Below are 20,372 nucleotides of genomic sequence, written 5' to 3'. Positions count from 1 at the left end.
GACCCCAAGATCAAGAGTCACACGTGCTTCTGACTGAGCCAGCCAGGTGCCCCGGGAATTTTACTCTTTCATTATCTATTAAAACTCTTTTATTTTACTCTTTTACTGTTTATTAAACTACACAATATACTCCTTCACTTCTGTCCAAAGGAAAACTTACATGGCTTTCTCCTTTCGGAATACGAGTTAACTAAGGAAGGAGCCGGGCGCTCACAGCCACCTGGCCGAACCTTCCGCCTCCCCTGCCTGGCCTTGCCAGGCTGCAGGGTGTTTGTGAAGTCAGCACAGGTGACTGACGTATTTACATCAGATAATGCTGAGCAGAGGGGACAGCACACAGAGCGGAGCTCCAAGCCAAGGACAGGACTACCAAGGGCTGAGAGCACTCAACCTTTAAGGAGCAAACGCATATATTCTAATTACGGACTGCAGCGGAAGGAAGTGTAGCGGTCCTTCTGAATCATCCACTGGTCAGGTCTCATGTGAAGTGCTAAGACTGGGAAACCAACTACGAATTCCTGGTGTTCTATTTTAGGCGTGTTAGCCGCCAGGAAATGCTAGAGGGTTGGGTATGGTAAAAGCTACGTAGAGTACGGCCAGTTGAAGTTGAGTCAAACATAAACAGAGGACACTGGCCCGCTTCTGGGATCCAACTACTCTGCCTGAAAAGTTACCAGCTTCCAACTGACCACGACTTGTCCTACTCTTATCTCCACCCCAACTTCCAGACCCCAGACTTGTAGGAAAGCATATAGTTGGTCTGGTGGTGTTTGTTTTTTTTTTTTTTTTTTAAAAAAAAGAAAAAAAGGAAACGATGGGGTCGCCTGGGTGGCTCAGTCGGTTGAGCATCCTACTCTTGATTTCGGTTCAGGTCACAATCTCATGGTTTATGAGTTCGGGCCCTGCATCCGGCTCTGCACGGAGCCTGCTTGGGATGCTCTCCCTGCCTCTCTCTCTCTCTCTCTCTGCCCCTCCCCAACGCAGGTGCATACATGCAAGCATGCACTTGCTCTCTCTCAATGTAAATAAACATTAAAAAAAAAAAAAGGGAAATTACAAAGCCTTCTGTTTCGGAGACCCTGAGGATTCTAAACTTGAATGAAGAACGAAATTGTGATCGGTGGGTCACTGACCACAGCTCTCCTTAGAGGACAGACAGACGGACAGCATGGCGGCTGGTCTTCCAACCCCACGCTACACGTATGTTGAACTACCTAATATGCCTCTAAACGAGGCTGTAAGCGGGTTAAAAGCATCCTTTAAAAATATGTATTTATATAAACAGCCCTCTGTGAGAGCAATTTGGCAACATGTACCGGGAGGGGAGCCTTGACATACTCATATCCTCTGACCAAATAATTCCTCAAAAGGCAAGTCTGTTCTAAGGAAGCTATTCAAAAAAGGAAAAAGGTTTATATGGGGAGATGTTGACTGCAGCATTATTTATGGAAGCCAAAAAAAAAAAGTGGAACCAATGTATAGACTATTAAAACTTCATTAGACTATTAGGCAGTCATTAAAAATTACCATCGCGAGGAATACATAACGATATGACGAAGTAGATGGACAGTATAATCTCAATGAGATTTTAAAAAAGGATTGAAGGGCCGCCTGGGTGGCTCAGTCGGTTAAGCGTCCGACTTCGGCTCAGGCCACGATCTCCCGGTCTGTGAATTCGAGCCCCGCGTCAGCTGACAGCTCAGAGCCTGGAGCCTGTTTCAGATTCTGTGTCTCCCTCTGTCTCTACCCCTCCCCCATTCATGCTCTGTCTCTCTCTGTCTCAAAAATAAATAAATACTTTTTAAAAAAGTAATTAAAACAAATAAATAAATAAACAATAAAAAAGGATGGAAAACTACACATGGAAACATTGACACGGATTGCCTCTGGACATTCTTTAATGTTTGTTTATTTTTTGAGAGAGACAGTGCAAGCGGGGGAGCGTCAGAGAGAGAGGGAGACACAGGATGCAAAGCGGTCTCCAGCTCTGAGCTGTCAGCACCGAGCCTGACGCGGGCCTCGAACCCACGGACGGCGAGATCATGACCTGAGCCGAAGGCGGACGCTGAACCGTCTGGGCCACCCAGGCGCCCCTAACCTATTTTTTTCTTTTAAACTTAAACCTGTCCCTGTCCTCCTACTCTGGCTCAACGTGCCAAAAAAAAAAAAAAAAAAGTAAGTGCCTTATGGGTTTATCGTAATTGTTTCTGAACAGTTCTTTCTATGCCAAAGCATTTGAACTTTTCATCTGTGTGCAGACAGAATCCAATTTGTGAATGGGTTGCGTTCCAGACATTCATTTTTCAGTTGGCTATTTGTTTCTATGAGGAAACATGTTCCAAGTGCTAATGTTATCGTAAAAGCCTGGTTCTGTGAGGGAGGGGTCAGTTGAAAAGAAAGTTTCCTCTCGGGATTGTGGGCCCAGAAGACAGCTGCAGCAAATTTTCCAGAACGTAAAGTTGGTCAGTAGCACATTGAGACGGGTAATCTGGGACCATGGAAACTTGAGGAGTCAGGGCAGACCTGGCGAAAGATACGTGAACACAAGAGGCACCTGAGCAGAGGACAGTGGGACAGCAGCGTGGGCAGGCGGGAAGGGGATTACTAAGGAAATTCAAGAGGACCACAAAGAAATTAAGTTTAGGGGCACCTGGGTGGCTCAGCGTCCGACTCTTGCTGGTTTAGGCTCAGGTCATGATCTCTCGGTTCGGGAGATCGAGGCCCTGCATCAGGCTCTGCGGTGGCAGCACGGAGCCTGCTTGGGGTTCTCTCTCCCTCGCTCTCTGCCCCTCCCACATCTCTCTCAAAATTAATAAATAAACTTAAAAAAAAAAAAGAAAGAAAGAAATTAAGTTTCCGGTAGCTTAGATGGGTCTCCAAACTTTTAAGACTACGGATGACTCAGTCGGTAACGCTTCCATCGCCGTTGTAGCTGGTTATCCCTGGCAGCGAAGAGAACAATAACAAGGACCGCGTGTTGTGTGGGCAAAGGGGGATTCCAGCCTGGGTATACAGCTATGGGACAAAAATTGTAAATACACACGTTTCTGTCATAGTGTGATCGGTATTCTGAAAAACTAAGTTCTGTGTACACAAAGAAAACCACTGAAAACCTATGGAATTCTATCACCAGAACACTTAACAAATAAAATGCTAAAAATACACACTTGGGTCTCCAAAACTGTTTGATTCCAATTGTATACAGAATGGACTTTATCTTTTAAAGACATACGACTGTGGGGGTGCCTGGGTGGCTCGGTCGGTTAAGCGTCCCACATCGGCTCAGGTCATGGTCTCACGGTTTGTGGGTTCGAGCCCCGCGTCGGGCTCGCTGCTGTCAATGTGCCTCCTGCTTCGGATCCCCTGTCCCCCCCTCTCTCTGCCCCTCCCCCATGCTCTCCCTCCCTCTCTCTCAAAAATAAATAAACGTGGATAAATGAATGACTACATAATAAAAATACAATTGTGAAGATCACCCCGTGGAAAGAATGTGAGAACCGACTGGGCTCGCAAGGTACAAAGATTAGGACAAAACGCAGAAAGGTTGGGGAGAACCACAAAATTACTACTTCTAAGACTGAGCACCTGCTGAGTCCAGAGGAAGAAGCGGGGATGAGTAAGGGGCGCAGTCCTGCTGTCCTACCGGGGCTGCGGCCCCTGGCTGTCTGTTAGTGTCCGTTGCATCCGCTGCCCTCAGCGGGGACACGCTCACGGAAAGCTGCGTATGCACCAATGTCCACGGCGTGTGCCATCACTCCCTATTTACCAATCGTGGGTCAACTAATTTGCACTATAGAAACACGCGCGCAGCAGAAAAGACGGCATAACGACCCATTTCCTAGAGCAGGTTCGAATCGGTAGGGGAACTTCATAAATCCCCTTTTCTTCTGTCCAGCCTGAGCAGCACCTGAAAGAAAGCTTCCTCGAGGCCGCCAACACTCACGAACCGGACGTGAGGAATTTCGGACGCGTGAGCGGAGAAAAGCGGGGCAAAGCAGGGCAGCCGCTGGCACCCAGGGCACCTCTGTGCACACCGAAAAAGGAGCTTCCTCTGTGCAGGCAAGTTACGGAGAGGGTGCCTGTTTCTGGCCAAGGCAGCCCCTGGCCGGGGTGCCCAGGTGGCGGTACTGGTTCCAGCCCACACCTGCCCCTGGCACCCGGGCCCCCTCGGGCAGGCTGTGTGGGCATGGTCACGTGCCATGCCACAGAGGCCGTCCGGGGGGCTGTCGTCCAGAACACCTTCCTCAAAGTGCCGGCTGAGGAAACACAAACGAAGCATGCTTATTGCAACTCCAGATAATGCTACGCTCTGAAATGCTAGGCTGTCTAGCACCTACGATTCTAATCCCAGATAATCAAGCCTAAAGAAATTAATGCAAACAGAAGTAATGCCGCTAGAAATACGTACCGAAGAATGCAACGTGAATAAGACCATAAAAATAGAAGATGGGAAGAATAATAGAACCCCCCCCCCCCCCAAAAGGCTCAGCAGTTCCCTGAAAATGACGCAGGCCTTTTGTACATACCTTTCACTCTGCCAACAATCTGTTTTTGCTGGTCTCTACACCAGGCTAATGACAATTCACTCTTCGAGATCCAACTCAAATAGGACTACCTGTCCCCCGGGGCGGTTTATCAATCCTTTGTTGTCTGTGCACACAACCTGGGGGGAGGGGGGCTACCCAGGAGGATTCCGAGGCTCGAGGACTGTCTCCGGCCGCTCCATTCAAGCGCCATGGGCAGCCCGGCTCCCCGTGGTGACAGCTGGCTGGACCTGATGGCCACCGACTCCCTTTCTGCCCCTCCTCCTTTCTATCACTCTTGAGAAATCCGAAGTTAGGATGCAGAGTGGCTAATTGCCATCTTAAAGGACCTGGATCTGGGGACACATAAGTTTAGAAGCTGTGTGGGGCCGACTTCCATAAAGCAGCCGAGAAACGACAACATCCTCAGAGAAAAGGTTCGCAGAAAGTGACGCCAAGATCAGACAGACAGTGGGAAAGGAGCCACTTTGGGTCTTAGCCTATGTGAGGCTCAGTTAAGGGTCCTGCCCTTCTGCTCCACGAGTGACCCAGTAACCCCATTTTTCCTTCAGCTCATCAGACTTTCTTGACTGTCATTTACAACCAAATGAACCTTCTGTTAACATACCATTTCACCACCTTGTTCACATCTTCCCTGTAGGAGTGTAAACTCTCTAGGGGCGTCTGGGTGGCTCAGTCGGTTGAGCATCCAACTTCAGCTCACGCCATGATCTCACGGTTTGTGGGTTCAAGCCCCCCATCGGGCTCTGTGCTGACGGCTCAGAGCCTGGAGCCTGCTTCAGATTCTGTGTCTCCCTCTCTCTGCCCCACCCCCACTCATTCTCATTTTCTCTCTCTCTGTCTCTCTCAAAAATAAATAAACATAAAAAAAAATTTTTAAAAACCCCACAATTCAGGATTCTGTTCAGATTGGGGACATCAAATGCTGAGTTATCCATCAAATGCTGGATTGATCTATAAATTGAAACATCTGTGAAAAGTTCAAAATTAGAAATATAATCATTTCTACATATTAGTTACATAAGCACTGTTAATACAGACTCTTGTTGGCTAATCGCCCAAAAGGTAACTAATAGACCAAGAATGGTAAGAAAACTATTTAGGCAACCAAGCCAGAAACCCCAGAGCCGTCCTCTACTCCCTCCTACCCAATCCAGTTGATTTTACTTCCAAAACATCCCTCAGGCACACCCTTTGTCTTTACTGCCACTCCCACAGGACCGCAGTGTCCCCCTGGGAGTCTCTCCTCCCGTGGCATGGAGTCTCTGACTGAAGGATCCTGCCCCAGGACCATGGCAGGCTCTGACCTGTCCCTTAATGCCTGCCATTCCCCTCAATCGAGAAACTCTGCTGCTTGATCTCTATTTCCGCTAGTGGAGTAGAACGGGGTTTTGGAGATCAACACTGCTGCTGGCAACGACTAAACATCCAGGAAGACAGTGTGTTTTAAACATGATCTTAAAGACACCAAAGCACCGAGGAGGCAAGAGTTAGCTTGCCAAAGTCTAAGGAAGAGCAGTCAGCTTAGTCCCAGAAGCCATTTTGGCCCTCAGGGCTCTGATGGTCTCCAGGGTTGAGATAAACCGAAGTCAGAGCCTAGAGCCCATCCAAGGAGGGGTGGGCGTGGGGATCTAAACCCTTTCTGCTTGAGGCTAGAATCCAAAAGGGTTGCACCCTCAGGGTAAGTACACATCAAAAACAAACCCATTTCACTCCCCCCAGGGGAATGCAGCCCAAATTTGTATCACCGTGACATTCAGAAAATTCCAAGCTGTGTTAGTTCAAAATGGCCTTGATTTATAGCACCCCTGGCCACCCCTTTTGCCACGTGGCAAAGACAAGCAATCCTCTCTAAAGGGACACACTTTCACCCTGAGACTCAAAGAATTCCCCCCCAAGTAATTGTCCGAGGAAAATGAGCAGCTCATAGCCAAAAATAACCAAGCAAATATGGGAAGGACCCACCATGAATAAGAACCAGCAGAAATACAACACAATGGAATAATACCCACAAAGATTCGGGATATTGGGATTAGCACTATTTTTCCATCAGTTAAAGAATCTCACATTTAATTTATGGGACGCTTCTGAATACTAGAATTCTTAGAGGCATACCTGAAGTCATTAAAAGACCCAAACTACAGGGAATAAACCGGAAAGAACACTGCGGTGCACTCTTCTCTACGATAGCACCTCAGATTGTTCGGGAACGCATTCAGTCTTCACACAATTCTCTTGGTGGCCCTTCAACACCGTGACATTCTACGAAAGAAGTGCTTTACTGGCTGCACCGTCTCTGCTCTGTGCTCAAGGCAAAGCTCTTGCACGCCGCTGTAAACAAAGCTCGTTCTCTGGCCTCGGCTTGGGCTCACCCCATACCTCTTATCGCCGACTTGCACCAAGTTCCCCCGCTCTCACTGCCCAACCCGCTCAGCAAAATGCTGTAAATACCGTGCTCGATCATAGCAAACATGAGTTTTACGTGTGGATGAAAGTTGAACGTGGAGAGGCTCACAGAATACCAGCGGAGCACTCCTGGCCTACAGTTTACAGAATCCAGCTCCATCCAGTCATTTCAGTAGGTATTTACTGGGCGCCCACTGCAAACGGGCGCTGTTCTAGGTCCGGGGATCGAGTAAATTAGGCAGCCTCGTCTGCCGTGGAATTGAACATCTTAGTTGGGGGGAAATAAGTAATCAACACGTAAACAACTCAGTTTCCGATGGTGTGAGGTGTCTCAGAGAAAACAAGAGTAACATGAGTGGAGGAAGTTGGAGGGGCCATCCAAGAAGACAGCCCTTTAGCTGGGAGACTAAAATGACAGCCATTCAAAGACTTGAAGGAAGAACATTCCAAAGAGGAAAGTAAATGCGGAAGGTCTGCGGCTGCCCCGAGTTTGGCTTGTTTAAGGAACAGAAAAAGCCCAGCGTGGCCGGAACAAGCAGGTCGTGGAGACAGCAGGAAGGGGTGAGACAAAGAAAGAAGCAGGGGCCGGGCCAGGAAGACCTTGCAAACCACAGAGGAGAGTCTGGGGTTTACTCACGATGCAACACGAAGCTTCTGGAAGGTTCTCACTGAAGAAGTGGAGTGACAGGATATCATTTACGTTTCAGAGAGATCGCTCTGCTACCAGTATAGAGGATTTGAAGTGAAACAGGGCAAGGGTGAAATCAGGCGGGCCTGCAGTGTTTCGGCAGAGAGGGAATTTATATGCAAAGAGAGAAATACGCAGGACTTGGAAATGGTAGTGGTGAGAACACGAGAAGAATCAAGGTTGGCACCAAGGTTTTTTTTGGCTTGAACAGCCGGGGAGATGGTGGTCCGTTCACGGATGGGGGGAGAAAGTGGCCTGGGGCAGGCAGCAGCAGGGGAGGAGGAGAAGAGCCCTGTGTGGGTCACTTCTGAGATGCCTGCTTGGCATTCGAGGGAAGGTATCTGGTAGGAAACTGAGTATGGAGCCCAGCAGGGGACTCAGAGCTGAAGATAAAAACTTCTTAGTCATCAGCATGAAATGCCACAAGACTAAATAAGATCGTGTAGATAAAATGTGCCTAGTTAGAGAAGACCCTGGAAAGAGTCCTGGGACCTTCCAGCTTTCAGAGGTTGGGTAAAGGAGGAGGTACCTAAGGAGGTACCTAAGGAGGTAGCGGGTGAGGCCGAAGGAAAGCAGGAAAAGACACGAGAAGGGGTCCTGGGGATCTGAAACCAGGAGCATCGCTGGTGCTGGTTCCTTGCAGCGGGGAAGATGAAATGAAACCGAGGCTACAGCAGGTTCGAGAGAGAATGGCAGGGGAGGGAGGCAGCAGCGACAGACAGATTACAGGAGGCAGGAGCAGGAGACAAGGCCGCGCAACTGCTAGAAAAAGGAACAGAGAAACAGAGTGGACACCAACGTGAGGATGTGACGTCCCGCTCAGGAGCTACTGCCCACGTGTGGCTGTGGGGCACTCGGTAAGAGAAACTGAACGTTCCAGATTTTATTTTAATTCAATGCAATTGAATTAGTCATGTGTGACTAGTGGCTTCCAACCTGGACGGTGCGGCCCTCCAGCATGTCTCTGGCCTAATGGCATTCAGCTGTCCAAAAGTTAGCAGACTGCATGGTGGGAAGAATGGAAGTCAGTGGGCTTCTATGGGGCCAATGTCTTCTTTAAAACAAAAAAAAAAAATTTTTTTTTTTTTTTTACATTTTTATTCATTTTTGAGAGACAGAGAATGAGCGGAGGAAGGGCAGAGAGAGAGAGTACACAGGATCCGAGGCAGGCTCCAGGCTCTGAGCTGTCGGCACAGGGCCGGACATGGGGCTGGAACCCACAAACCGAGAGATCAGGACCTGAGCCAAAGTCGGACGCTTAACTGACTGAGCTACCCAGGCGCCCCTGGGCCAATGTCTTCCAAAGCATTAAAGGTTACCAGCTGGAAGAGGGTAAAAGGAGAAGACGCTAGAGGGAAAGTTAGGGAGAGAGAAAAGGTAAGAAACAGTTTCAAAGAGCATACAGTATGCTTTACAGTACATTTTACAGTGGCCCTCATCAGCACTGTTGTCGAGTTTTTCAGTGGCAAACATCAGCTACTGAGCCCTTTAAAATCTGACCTGCAACCACCTTTTCTACCATTTGCTAAACATTCCCTATCATTTACCTGTGTGGTTTTCAAGCTTCTTGGTTGTAGAATCGTTTCCCCCTGTACGTTATCTGCCCTTGCACATACACAGTACGTATTCGGTGCCTCCAATCAAAAATGTTTTGAAAGGTGATGATGAGGGGCGCCTGGGTGGCTCAGTCAGCTGAGAGTCCAGCTTTTGATTTCGGCTCAGCTCATGAGCTCACAGTTCGTGGGATCGAGCCCCGCGTCGGGCTCTGCGCTGACAACACAGGGTGTGCTTGGGATTCTCTCTGTCCTTCTCTCTCTCAAAATAAATAAACTTAAAACAAAAAAGATGATGATGAGGGGGCAATGGATGGCTCAGTCGGTAAAGCACGCAACTCTTAATCTCAGGGCTGTGAGTTCAAGCCCCATGCTGGGCGTGGAGACTATTAAAAAAAAAATCACATAAAAGACGATGATGACAAAAACAAGCTGTTCTGGAGGAAGCTGCCGTAGCGGCTAAATCCCCCCCACCAGCTCGGCCCCTCCCACTAGCGCTGGAGGCACCTGTAAGGAACCCCAGGGTTTGAAACCAAAGACTTACCCTAGCCAGAGCTTCTCAAACTGTCATGCGCTCACAAACCACCTGTCTTGTTGCAACGCACATCCCGCCCCAGAAGGTCTGCAAAGAAACCCACAACTCTGCGTTTCTAACAGGCTCCTGGGTGATGGCTGATGCCGCCATTCTGTATGTCACACTTCCGTGAGTGGCAAGGCCCGGGGCCACAGTCATACCAGACCACTCCGTTCTCCACACAGTCTGCTTACTTTTACCAGTTTGTTCCCTTGGCCACATACACCTTTCCCTGTCTTCTCCAGCAGGAACATTCTACCCCATCTTCAAAGCCCTGCCCATGTCTGCGCCTCCTGAACTCTTGTCCAAGAGCCTTGGGCAGAAGTAATCATACTCCAGTCCCTGCCCCCATCTCCTATCACTTTCCCTCTTTCTCACACTGTTCCAGCCACACAGGCTTCCCTGCGGTTTCCTAAACATGCCCCGCCAGCACCAGCCTCAGGGCCTTTGCACAAGCTGTTCCTGCTACCTAAAATGCCCTTCCCCCAGATATCCTCATATCCAACCCCTTCACCTCCTTCATCCCTTCACTCAAATGTCTCCTTCATGAGGTTTATATTCTGACCACCCATGTAATTCCCTCCACCCCAGCATTGTTGATACTCTATTATTTATACATACGTCTATGTATATGTCTGTTTCCCCTGAAGCTGTGAGCAATTCAAAGGCAGGGTCCACAATACATTCCTTCTGCATCCGAAGAGTCTTGCATAGTGTCTCTTACATTAGGAAAGAAAGAAAGAAAGAAAGAAAGAAAGAAAGAAAGAAAGAAAGAAAGAAAGAAAGAAAGATCAAACCAATAGCGGACCATAGAAAGAAAGAAAGAAAGAAAGAAAGAAAGAAAGAAAGAAAGAAAGAAAGAAAGAAAAGAAAGAAAGAAATCAAACCAATAGCGGACCATAATGTACAACTAATGGATCTGAATGAAAACTGTCACACCTCAAACAACCTGGTGGGTGGCGGCAGCATTAAAGATACAAGAAAGAACATTATAACAAAAAAGAGACAGAAATTAAAGGGCACAAAGAGAATTCTAAAAGGGTTAATTTACAACTCAGAGATGCACAAGGACTTTTTATCTACGAGTGAGGTTAGGGTAAAAATGAACTGAACGTGCACTCTAAAAACTGCTCATGTTCTACCACTTAAAATATTTTTTAAGACATACTAATGACTCGTAACATCTATTAGGAGCCTATCACGTACCAGCAACTCTCTAGCCATCTTACAAGCACCAACTCATTTGATCCATACAACACACCTCTGTGGTAGGTACTAGGTCTACCTCTTTTTCTAAGGAAGGAACTGAGAGAGAGCTCAAATACTCTGTCAAAGTCACATAGCCAACCAGGGGGCGCGGGAGCCTGAGTTCTTAACCACAGCAGACAGGTGAAAAACCATGAAGACTTACTTGGAATGTAAAGGCTTCTCTTTTAGGTAGGTTACTGTTTTCAAACTCCCTACAACATTACTCATTAATAAATTATATATATATATACACGTATATATATATATATATATATACGTATATATATACGTATATATATATGTATATATACATACCCTCTTCCTAAGTGTTTTGAATATATACATTCATATCATATCATATCATTCATATCATGAATGTATAATCATTCATACATATACAAAGGAAAAAACTGCTTTGAACACTTTTCCTCCGTATCAACAGCTAATCTCTGTCAAAGTATAGCTTTTAAGACAAAGGAAAGGAAAGGAAAGGAAAGGAAAGGAAAGGAAAGGAAAGTAAGGAAAGTAAAGGAAAGGAAAGCAAAGGAAAGGAAAGCAAAGGAAAGGAAAGCAAAGGAAAGGAAAGAAAAGACTAAGGACATAAGTGAGTAATTCCCAGGGTAGCCCAGGCAAGCAGAGGTCAACGGCTGAGGGGACAGGTGTTTTGTTGTTGTTGTTGTTGTTGTTGTTGTTGTTGTTTTTAATGTTTATTTATTTGGGGGGAGGGGCAGAACGAGAGAGGAGAGAGAGAGTCCCAAGTGGGCTCTGGGCTGCAAGCACACAGCCCAACACAGGGCTGTGAGACCATGATCTGAGCCAAAATCAAGAGTCTGACACTCAACCGGCTGAGCTCCCCAGGCACTGCTGAGGGTACAGGTTTGAATCACGGCACCTACTAGCCCTGTGTGCCCAGCCGCGATTAATTTCATCTCTGCACATTCCTACTATGGGTTATTCTTCCTGGCTGCTGCGTGCTCCTCCCCATCTCCCACCCCACACCATTCCCGCCTGATTCTTTCAAGAGTCCTCAGTCGGGCTCCACAACTCCCAGGTGGTCCACGGACAGAATTCAGGGGATCCCTGAACTTGGTAGGATGTACCCTCCGTATTTTCATTTATTCACCCAAAAGCATTACTGTAAGAAGGGGTCCGTACGTAGCCTTCACCGGACTGCCACAGGGCTGTGTGGCACAAAAAGGGAAATGTGGATACAAGCAGATACAGGGAAAATGAGCTAGGAGGTATTTTTAACGTTTCAGTCAAGGTAAAAATCTGGGTAGGCCGGCAGAGGTGAGAATGGAAAGTGACGGAGTTGAGGAAAATACCTGGGCATCCCTAAATAAAATGGTATCTCCCACCTTCCTTCTACTTCTAACCTTCCCCAAAGACGGGCTGCCTCTCCTTCCGTGTATTCGTTCCTTAAATCTTTCAGCTTCCACACAAATAGATGCGCGTATGTGTGCATACCAATCAGCCACCGTCCCAGAAAGCACGTCCCTGAACACCGTGATGTCTGAAGCGTTAATACGCGGGCCTTCCCGCTGGGTTATGTCTTGCTTCCTGTTTCTTCCTCCATCCTTCCCTCAAAGCCATGTGTTCCCCTCGGAGACCTACGTTACCCCCCCTGGCTTCCACCACCAACTCGGCACGGACAATTCTCCATCCTCCATCCCAGCCCTCACCTTGCTCCTGAGCCGTGATCCCACCTTCCAACACCCCACCGGTGGACACTGTCACTACAATGCCCATTCACTGTCACCTGCAGTTCGACACTTCCTTTTAATGTATTTTTTATTTTTTTTATTTTTTTTTAACGTTTATTCATTTTTGAGACAGAGAGAGACAGAGCATGAACAGGGGAGGCGCAGAGAGAGAGGGAGACACAGAACCGGAAACAGGCTCCAGGCTCCGAGCCGTCAGCCCGGAGCCCGACGCGGGGCTCGAACTCACGGACCGCGAGATCGTGACCTGAGCCGAAGTCGGCCGCTCAACCGACTGAGCCACCCAGGCGTCCCGTGTATTTTTTAAAAGTAGGCTCCATGCCCAACATGGGGCTTGACCTCACGACCCTGAGATTAAGAGTCTCACACTCCAGCTACCAACTGAGCCAGCCGGAAAATGTTTTACCCTTTTTTAGTACATAATTCCTTCTCCTAACTTTTCTAAGTCTACCATGGGGTCAAATCATGACTATTTCTCTTTATTTTTAGCACTATTCCTTCCGCCGGTCTTGCTGTTCAACGTGTCGCCCAAGGACCAGCAGCGTCATCATCATCTAAGAGCACGGTAAACACAGAGTCTTGGGACTTACTCCAGACCCGCTGAGTTGAAATCTGCGTGTTTAAAGCGTTCCCAAGTGATTCATACACACGGTAAATTTTGAGAATCACTTCTCTGGTGCTTATGAATATGCTACCAGCCTAACTGCATCTGAATTTGATCTTTTTTTTTTTGGTATCAATTATAACTCCCTATTATGGGTTAATTACAGTTCTAGACTTTCAATACATTATCTCACTTAACCCTCAGAATAACCCTGTGAGAGAATCAGCATCATCTCTATTTTAAGAATGAGTAAATCGAGGCCCAAGTGGATAAATCATCTGTTCAATGAGTCTACAACTGATGGAGGCAGGATTTGAACCTTATCTGTCTGACCACAAACCATTTTGCCCAATTGCACCAATTCCCTTAAATTCCAAAATTTGCATTTCAAAGGGTATGTTGGCCGAATTAATTGCTCTGTTTGACTGTATTTGCTGGTCAACTTCTGGCGGATTTTATTACAATTCCTGCTGGAAATCTTTCAAAAGGCAGCGCAGACGATCCTGGCTGAGAAAGAGAAATCATTGTCTTGTGACGGGCATCATTCTGAACACTCAAATTCAGTAAAAGTTATTTGGTAAAGGGAGAAGAAAATGTATTCTCTTCTCAGGATATAATCCCAAATTTTCGGGGGCTTAAAACGATTTCCCTAATAACAAACGTTGTGTCTGCTTGGCATTCTTCTTTCCTCTAAGGGAAAGAGAAGATGGGGCACCTGGGTGGCTCCGTCGGTTAAGCACCTGACTCTTGATTTCGGCTCGGGTCACCACCTCTCGGAGCGTCAGTTCTCGGTTGGTGAGATGTGAAACCCGGCAACAGGCAATGTGCTGACAGTGCGGAGCCTGCTTGGGATTCTCTCTCTTGCTCTCTCTCTGCCCCTCCCCGGCTCACTCTCTCTCTCAAAATAAATAAATAGATACCTTAAAAACTGTACTGATGGGGGCGCCTGGATGGCGCAGTCGGTTAAGCGTCCGACTTCAGCCAGGGCACGATCTCGCGGTCCGTGAGTTCGAGCCCCGCGTCAGGCTCTGGGCTGATGGCTCAGAGCCCGGAGCCTGTTTCCGATTCTGTGTCTCCCTCTCTCTCTGCCCCTCCCCCGTTCATGCTCTGTCTCTCTCTGTCCCAAAAATAAATAAAAAAAGTTGAAAAAAAAAAATTTAAAAAAATAAAAAATAAAAAAAAAATAAAAACTGTACTGATGAAGGGAAGAAATAAAAACAGTGTGGGACTAGTTCTTGAATGAAGGGTTATTTGGGTTCCATTCACTACATTTCAGCTAACGTCTAGCTAATCACTATTTTAACTTAACTGCCTCATTATATCCTATTCAGTCAATATTTCACAGTCACTCATTTCATTTTGAAACCTGGTTTCCTTCTTTCATTTTTTTTTTCCATGCCCAAATATAAACCCACGAACCCCAAAGACACCACTATTTCTCTAATATACTATTTACTTATTTCAAGTCCCAGACCTTGCTGACAATATAACAGAAGCTATGGATGCTGAACCCCGAAAACTACATACTGGCCCAAACTACCACTAGGACAGATCCCTGCCCGATCCTGCCTGTCCAGGCCCTCTCCATTCTTCTTCTTCTTCTTTTTTTTTAATTTATTTTTGACACAGAGAAAGACAGAGCATGAGCAGGGGAGGGGCAGAGAGAGGGGGAGACACAGAATCTGAATCCGAAGCAGGCTCCAGGCTCTGAGCTGTCAGCACGGAACCGGACGCGGGACTCGAACTCACAGACAGTGAGATCATCACCAGAGCCGAAGGCGGACGCTCAACCGACTGAGCCACCCAGGCGCCCCCAGGCCCTCTCCATTCTTATGGGAACTGTCCCAATAGGCAAGAACTTCCATCTTTTCCTAACTGTTTAGCCCAGGGGGACGCCAAACGGGTCAGAATCCCTCCATGGGATTTTTAGAACTGAATCGGAAACAGAAAGTCCCTTTTGGGGGGGGCGGGAATTACAAAATGCTAAATTCAGGAACCATCAGTTCCCAGTGCTGTGGAGGGAACCAGTCAGCTATGAGCAAGAATAAAGCCAAAACAGACAGAAAAGTCCCAACAGTACCCAAGCACCTGCTTCCAGTTATGGCTGAACTCAGTCCTATTCCTGTTCTCCTGGTTTGGTGGCCAATCCCTTCTTGCACTGTGACAGACCTCCAAAACCCTCCTAATTTTTAAAGTTTCTGGCTAAGCTCATTCACATTTCTATAGCTTGCAACAAAAAGACTTTAGCGTTAATACGGACTCCTTCTAAATACTGTATTTGTTTTAAATAAGGTTTATGTCCTTTACGTTTCTTCTATACAGATGAATTCCTTTCGATACTTAATTAGGTTTTTAAATTCTCATTTCCAAAAGGCTCGCATTGCACTCTTCGTAAAAATGTTTTAGAGTATCTCTCTTTAAAACAAGTCTTGGCTCATATCATTCTACATGTTCCACGCACTATTAAAATATAATTTTAAGAAGCTAACTGCCTGATCATTTTTAGTTTAATTCCAAATGTAACAAGACAAAACTGCCTTCTGAAGTGGTCTTTTCCTTTATGTATTCAATTATATTCCCTGCTTAAAATACTTAAAATAAAAATTGGCACTGATCCCTTCACTGCTGGGTATTTTAAGTTAGAAAGCGGTAACGTATCAAATTCACCACACAAAGTCAGGCTTACTCTTGTCATTGAGAATTACCACCACAATTGACTTGGAAATTTCCACCTTAATTTCAAGTTTTTACATTTCAATCAAATAGACTTTGACTTAACAGACCGCAGTGCAGTCCAACTCCAATCAATCCAACAAACTCTCAGTTCACACCTCTCTTCCACTCACCCCAGATATCCTTCCCTCTGGTCACGGCCTTGAAAATTCCCTGAATGCAGCTGCATGTTCAAGGTTACAACGGTAACGCAACTTTAGTTCTGTACTGTTACTATTGCTAGTCTATGGATCCTGATATAATGCTCTGAACCAAGTAGACTGTAAAAACATCTGAATCTTGAAGTTAGAAAAATACTTAGAAATCATCCAGTCCAATCACCTTACTTCACAGATGCAAACATTGATGCAAAACTCGTTAGTTATATGCCCAAGGTCAGCAGAATTAGAGAAGGAATTAGAACACCTGTACAATGAGCATTTTACCATAGTATGTACAAGGTTCCCAAACCTCTTATAAGATGCCTACATGATAAAAATAAACATGATTTTTCTTTTTAGTACTGCAAATGTTAGTTATTTCTAAACATCCTTAAGAAAAATTCAGATGAAGTATAAAAGCACGAAATTGCTCGATTCATGACAAATCTTTTCCCATTAATTCTGGCCACGTTATATATATATATATATATATATTTTTTTTTTTTTAACATTTTTTATTTATTTTTGAGACAGAGAGAGACAGAGCATGAACGGGGGAGGGGCAGAGAGAGAGGGAGACACAGAATCGGAAGCAGGCTCCAGGCTCTGAGCCATCAGCCCAGAGCCCGATGCGGGGCTCGAACTCACGGACCGCGAGATCGTGACCTGAGCTGAAGTCGGACGCTTAACCGACTGAGCCACCCAGGCGCCCCATCTGGCCACATTATAAATGTAGGAGAATAATGTTAGAGGTGCCTGGCTGGTAGAGTACGTGACTCTTGATCTTGGGGTTGTGAGTTTGAGCCCCATGTTGGGTGTAGAGACTACTTAAACATAACATCTCAAAAAAATAAAAATAAATTAAAAAAGAGATGTAGGAGAGAGACTGTGATGTGAATTATCCACTCCTTTCCTGCTCTGCTTTCTCAAATGTCTCTATTCATATACAGCACTATGCTTGCTCCTTCTTAATAACGCTGACGAAGTTTATTCTCATTTTATACTGTACACTTTGGTCATATTTGGTCAAGTTCATATAAAAACGTTTATCTAGTATTAGACTTTGCCACCTAAAATGAAATCAACCAGAAATACATGACATCTTGGTACTTGGATTTCATAGTTACATACACTTCACTTTTTTTTTCAGAGATAATAAAGAAAATAGACATTTTGAAAAAGAAGGCTGTGAAACAGACCATTCTTATGCCGATTACGCCCTCAAAATAAAGATTTGGACAAAAAAACTGAGTGGCATTCTTAGCCGTCTTTTGCGCAACGTCTGGTACTGTGTGCCTACTACAAAGTTGCTGAATGAAATAACATGGTTACGTTACATACTATAAAACTTGACTCCTCTGGACGACTAAGAGTTGCTACCTTTTCCTGAAAGCAAAAGAAAATAACACGAAGTGTACCATCCACAAATCATATGTCATTTTTGTAAGCCTTAGATAGCTTACAAATTTCCCATTAGCAAGAAACTCTAAACCCAATGTAGCAATTCATAAATATAAGGTAGCAACATAAGTGGTTACAATAAAATATGCACAACTGCAAGATTTTGTGAAGCAAGATGGAATTCGGACTAAATCCCAGAAAGCACACTCTTTTTTCGGCGGCATATTGTTGGCAGTCCTTTACTACATTTAAACCCTCAGACACAAACACTCTCTGACCCAAACACCAGAACTCCAATGGAGATACAAGCACCAATAAATACAGAATAGCAATTTTTTTTTTAAAAAAAGCAACTAACAAAAAATAATTTAAAAAGCTTAATAGAATTAGGCATAACTCTAAATTGTAGATGCATCATACAGGAAAAATTCCATTTTATTTACTACGATAAACCTTAAGAGGAGAGTTCTTGGTGCATTCACATTTGCGGTTGGAAAAGCTCACGTTCCCAATCGCTAAAGAAGTTATCAGGAAGTGAAGATGAACTTCAGTGGATCAGACACTCATTTCTCAACTTTCTTAGGCACAATCACTTCATGCAAACACAATATATCCTGATACTGTTCCACGTTTTCCCCAGCTTGCCCTCGGCAAGAAAACTATAAATAGAATGCATGCTTCTAAGCCGTTTTAAACAACTTCATTAAATTGAGAGTGCTCTTAAAAACAAAACAAAACAAAACAAAACAGCATGGTTTTCTGCCATTTCTATTACGCTCAAAAGGGCACACAGACATCCACAGAAATCAAAAGTACGGAGAGCAAGCTTACACTTTTGCTCACATGCTAACTGACTGCAGTGGGTAAGGTCATGGTCAGAATTCACAAGCTCACTTAAACTTTCATGGCTCGGCCAACAGCTCCGATCATGTTTCCTGATCCTAAGGAGATTAAAACTGCAGGAGTTTCTCGCAGTAAGATCAGCAGGAGGCTATTTCAGACCCTCAAACCGCAGTCCGCATAGCCCGCAGCGGCTCATCTTCCACCGCCTCTGGCTGTGTGTTAAGCTAACCTTTCGGAGCATTGTCCCTCCAGCCTTTTTAAGCAAACCCCCAAAACCGGTGCGGCCAACTCGAGACGGCTTTCCCTCCGCCCAGCCAATATCCACCCCCCCCCCCCCCCCACTGTCATCCCCAGGCCACCCTTCCGCAGTCGGTGACTTCGGCCTGGCTCCCGGAGGTGGGGGAGGAGGTGTGGAGAGGAAGACTCCCCGCCAAGCAGCTCTCCAGCCCGCACAGCGGCAGGGCGATGCGGGAGAGGAGCAGAGGAAGATACTAAACCCCAGTGCCATATTTACACGAGCTTTTTCTTTGCCAAAAAGATTCCCTGCGTCCGATAATATCGCCTTTAAAGGAAAAAAAGGACCTAAGCACTAAAGCCGCTGCCCACATCTCCCGATCTCCGGTATTCTCACCCCTCTTCCCCCGCGGGGAGGCTCCGGACGCTCCTGACCTCGCACAGGTACACCTGAAGCCAGCGGAAGACCCGACCGCCCCGGCCGCCCCCCGACATCAAGGAGCGATCACCGAGGCTCAGACCCCAGCAGCCCCCGCCCGGGCTGACAGCCCAGGAGGACCCGTGCCCTGCACAAACTTCCCAGTTGCCCGGCTGCGGGGACCAGCCGGCCGACGCACGAACGGGAGCACGGGGGACGACACTGGTACCCGCCGCAGGGCTCAACTGCAGATGGGACCCTACGTCCCGCAACCGGCTCTGGGTCCAAAGGGGGTCCAAGTGGCGCCCGGGGAACCCAGAGAGGCGGGCGCGCGGCGCGGGGATGGGGGCACCGAGGCGCCGCGGCGCCGCGGCGGGCGGACAGCCCTGGAGAGCGAGCAGCCGGAGGGCCGGGTCCCCGCTCGGGCTCCCCGCCCCGCAGCAGCTGCAGCAGAAGGAGGAGGGGAGCGAGGAGGAAGAGGAGGAGGAAAGGGACTGCGCGCCGCAGCCCAAGCCCTTACCGAGTGGTTTACCCCCCACATCAGGACGCTGAGCAGCGGATCGCTGGCCCGAAAGAGCTTCACTTTCTGCGCTACGAAGTGCTTCTTCTTGGTCTTGGTCTTGCTCGCCAAGACGGAGGACCCCAGGTTGCCGGGGGTCGCCATGGCCGCCGCCTCTGTCCCCTCCACCGCCGCGCTCCCGAGGCCGGGGACCCGCCCTCTCTACACGCCGGCCGGGGGAGGCAGCCGCATCCCCCCGGCGGCGGCCCCGGCGCGCCGTGCCCGCTCCTCCCGCTTTGCGCGCTTGGCCCGGCAGAAGACGGAGGCTGCGCTCGGCTCGCGCCCCGGCCCGGATCCCGCGCCCGCCGCGGCTCCGCGCTCAGCCCGCGGCTGGACCAGGCGCGCCGCGAGCGGCTTCCGCGTTGGGCGTCGGCGTCATGACGCAGGGGGCGGGCGGGCAGCTGTTGCGGCGCCGCCAGGCGGGGCGCGGCCGCGGGACCGTTAAGCTACAGCCTGGCGCTCCGGCTCCGGCTCCCGCTCCCGTTCCGGCTCCGCAGTGGTCCCGCGGGCCCCCGGGGTGCAGGCGAACTCGCGCTGGGCGCCCCCGACCGGCTGAGGACCCCGCGGGGTGGGCGTGCGGCGCTGGCCCCGCGAGGAATCCCGCAGGGCAACCCTTTCTGCTCCCCAGGGAGAAGGGGGGCGGGGAGGACAGAGGAGTGGGGATGTCGGAGGAGAGGAGCCCCCAGAGGCGGTAGTCAGGCGAAGG

General features: G+C 47.8%; 1 protein-coding gene across 2 annotated transcripts in view; it reads right to left on the bottom strand.

Annotated features, from left to right (window-relative positions):
* PIP4K2A (phosphatidylinositol-5-phosphate 4-kinase type 2 alpha) overlaps nt 1-20,017 on the bottom strand; it is a 186,599-nt gene extending 166,582 nt beyond the window's left edge. The window contains exon 1 of one of the 2 annotated variants that reach the window (XM_053895455.1): nt 19,628-20,017. In XM_053895455.1, the coding sequence (XP_053751430.1) occupies nt 19,628-19,771 (144 nt within the window). In that variant the 5' untranslated portion in view covers nt 19,772-20,017. The remainder of the gene's footprint in view (nt 1-19,627) is intronic. The other variant, XM_019460560.2, reaches the window with a different exon arrangement.
* Nucleotides 20,018-20,372: the final 355 nt, after the last annotated feature.

The sequence above is a fragment of the Panthera pardus genome, unplaced genomic scaffold (genome assembly GCF_024362965.1).
Source record: "Panthera pardus isolate Hobbes unplaced genomic scaffold, ASM2436296v1 HiC_scaffold_6, whole genome shotgun sequence".
Lineage (NCBI taxonomy): Eukaryota > Metazoa > Chordata > Mammalia > Carnivora > Felidae > Panthera > Panthera pardus.
This window is presented reverse-complemented; position numbering and strand designations above follow the sequence as displayed.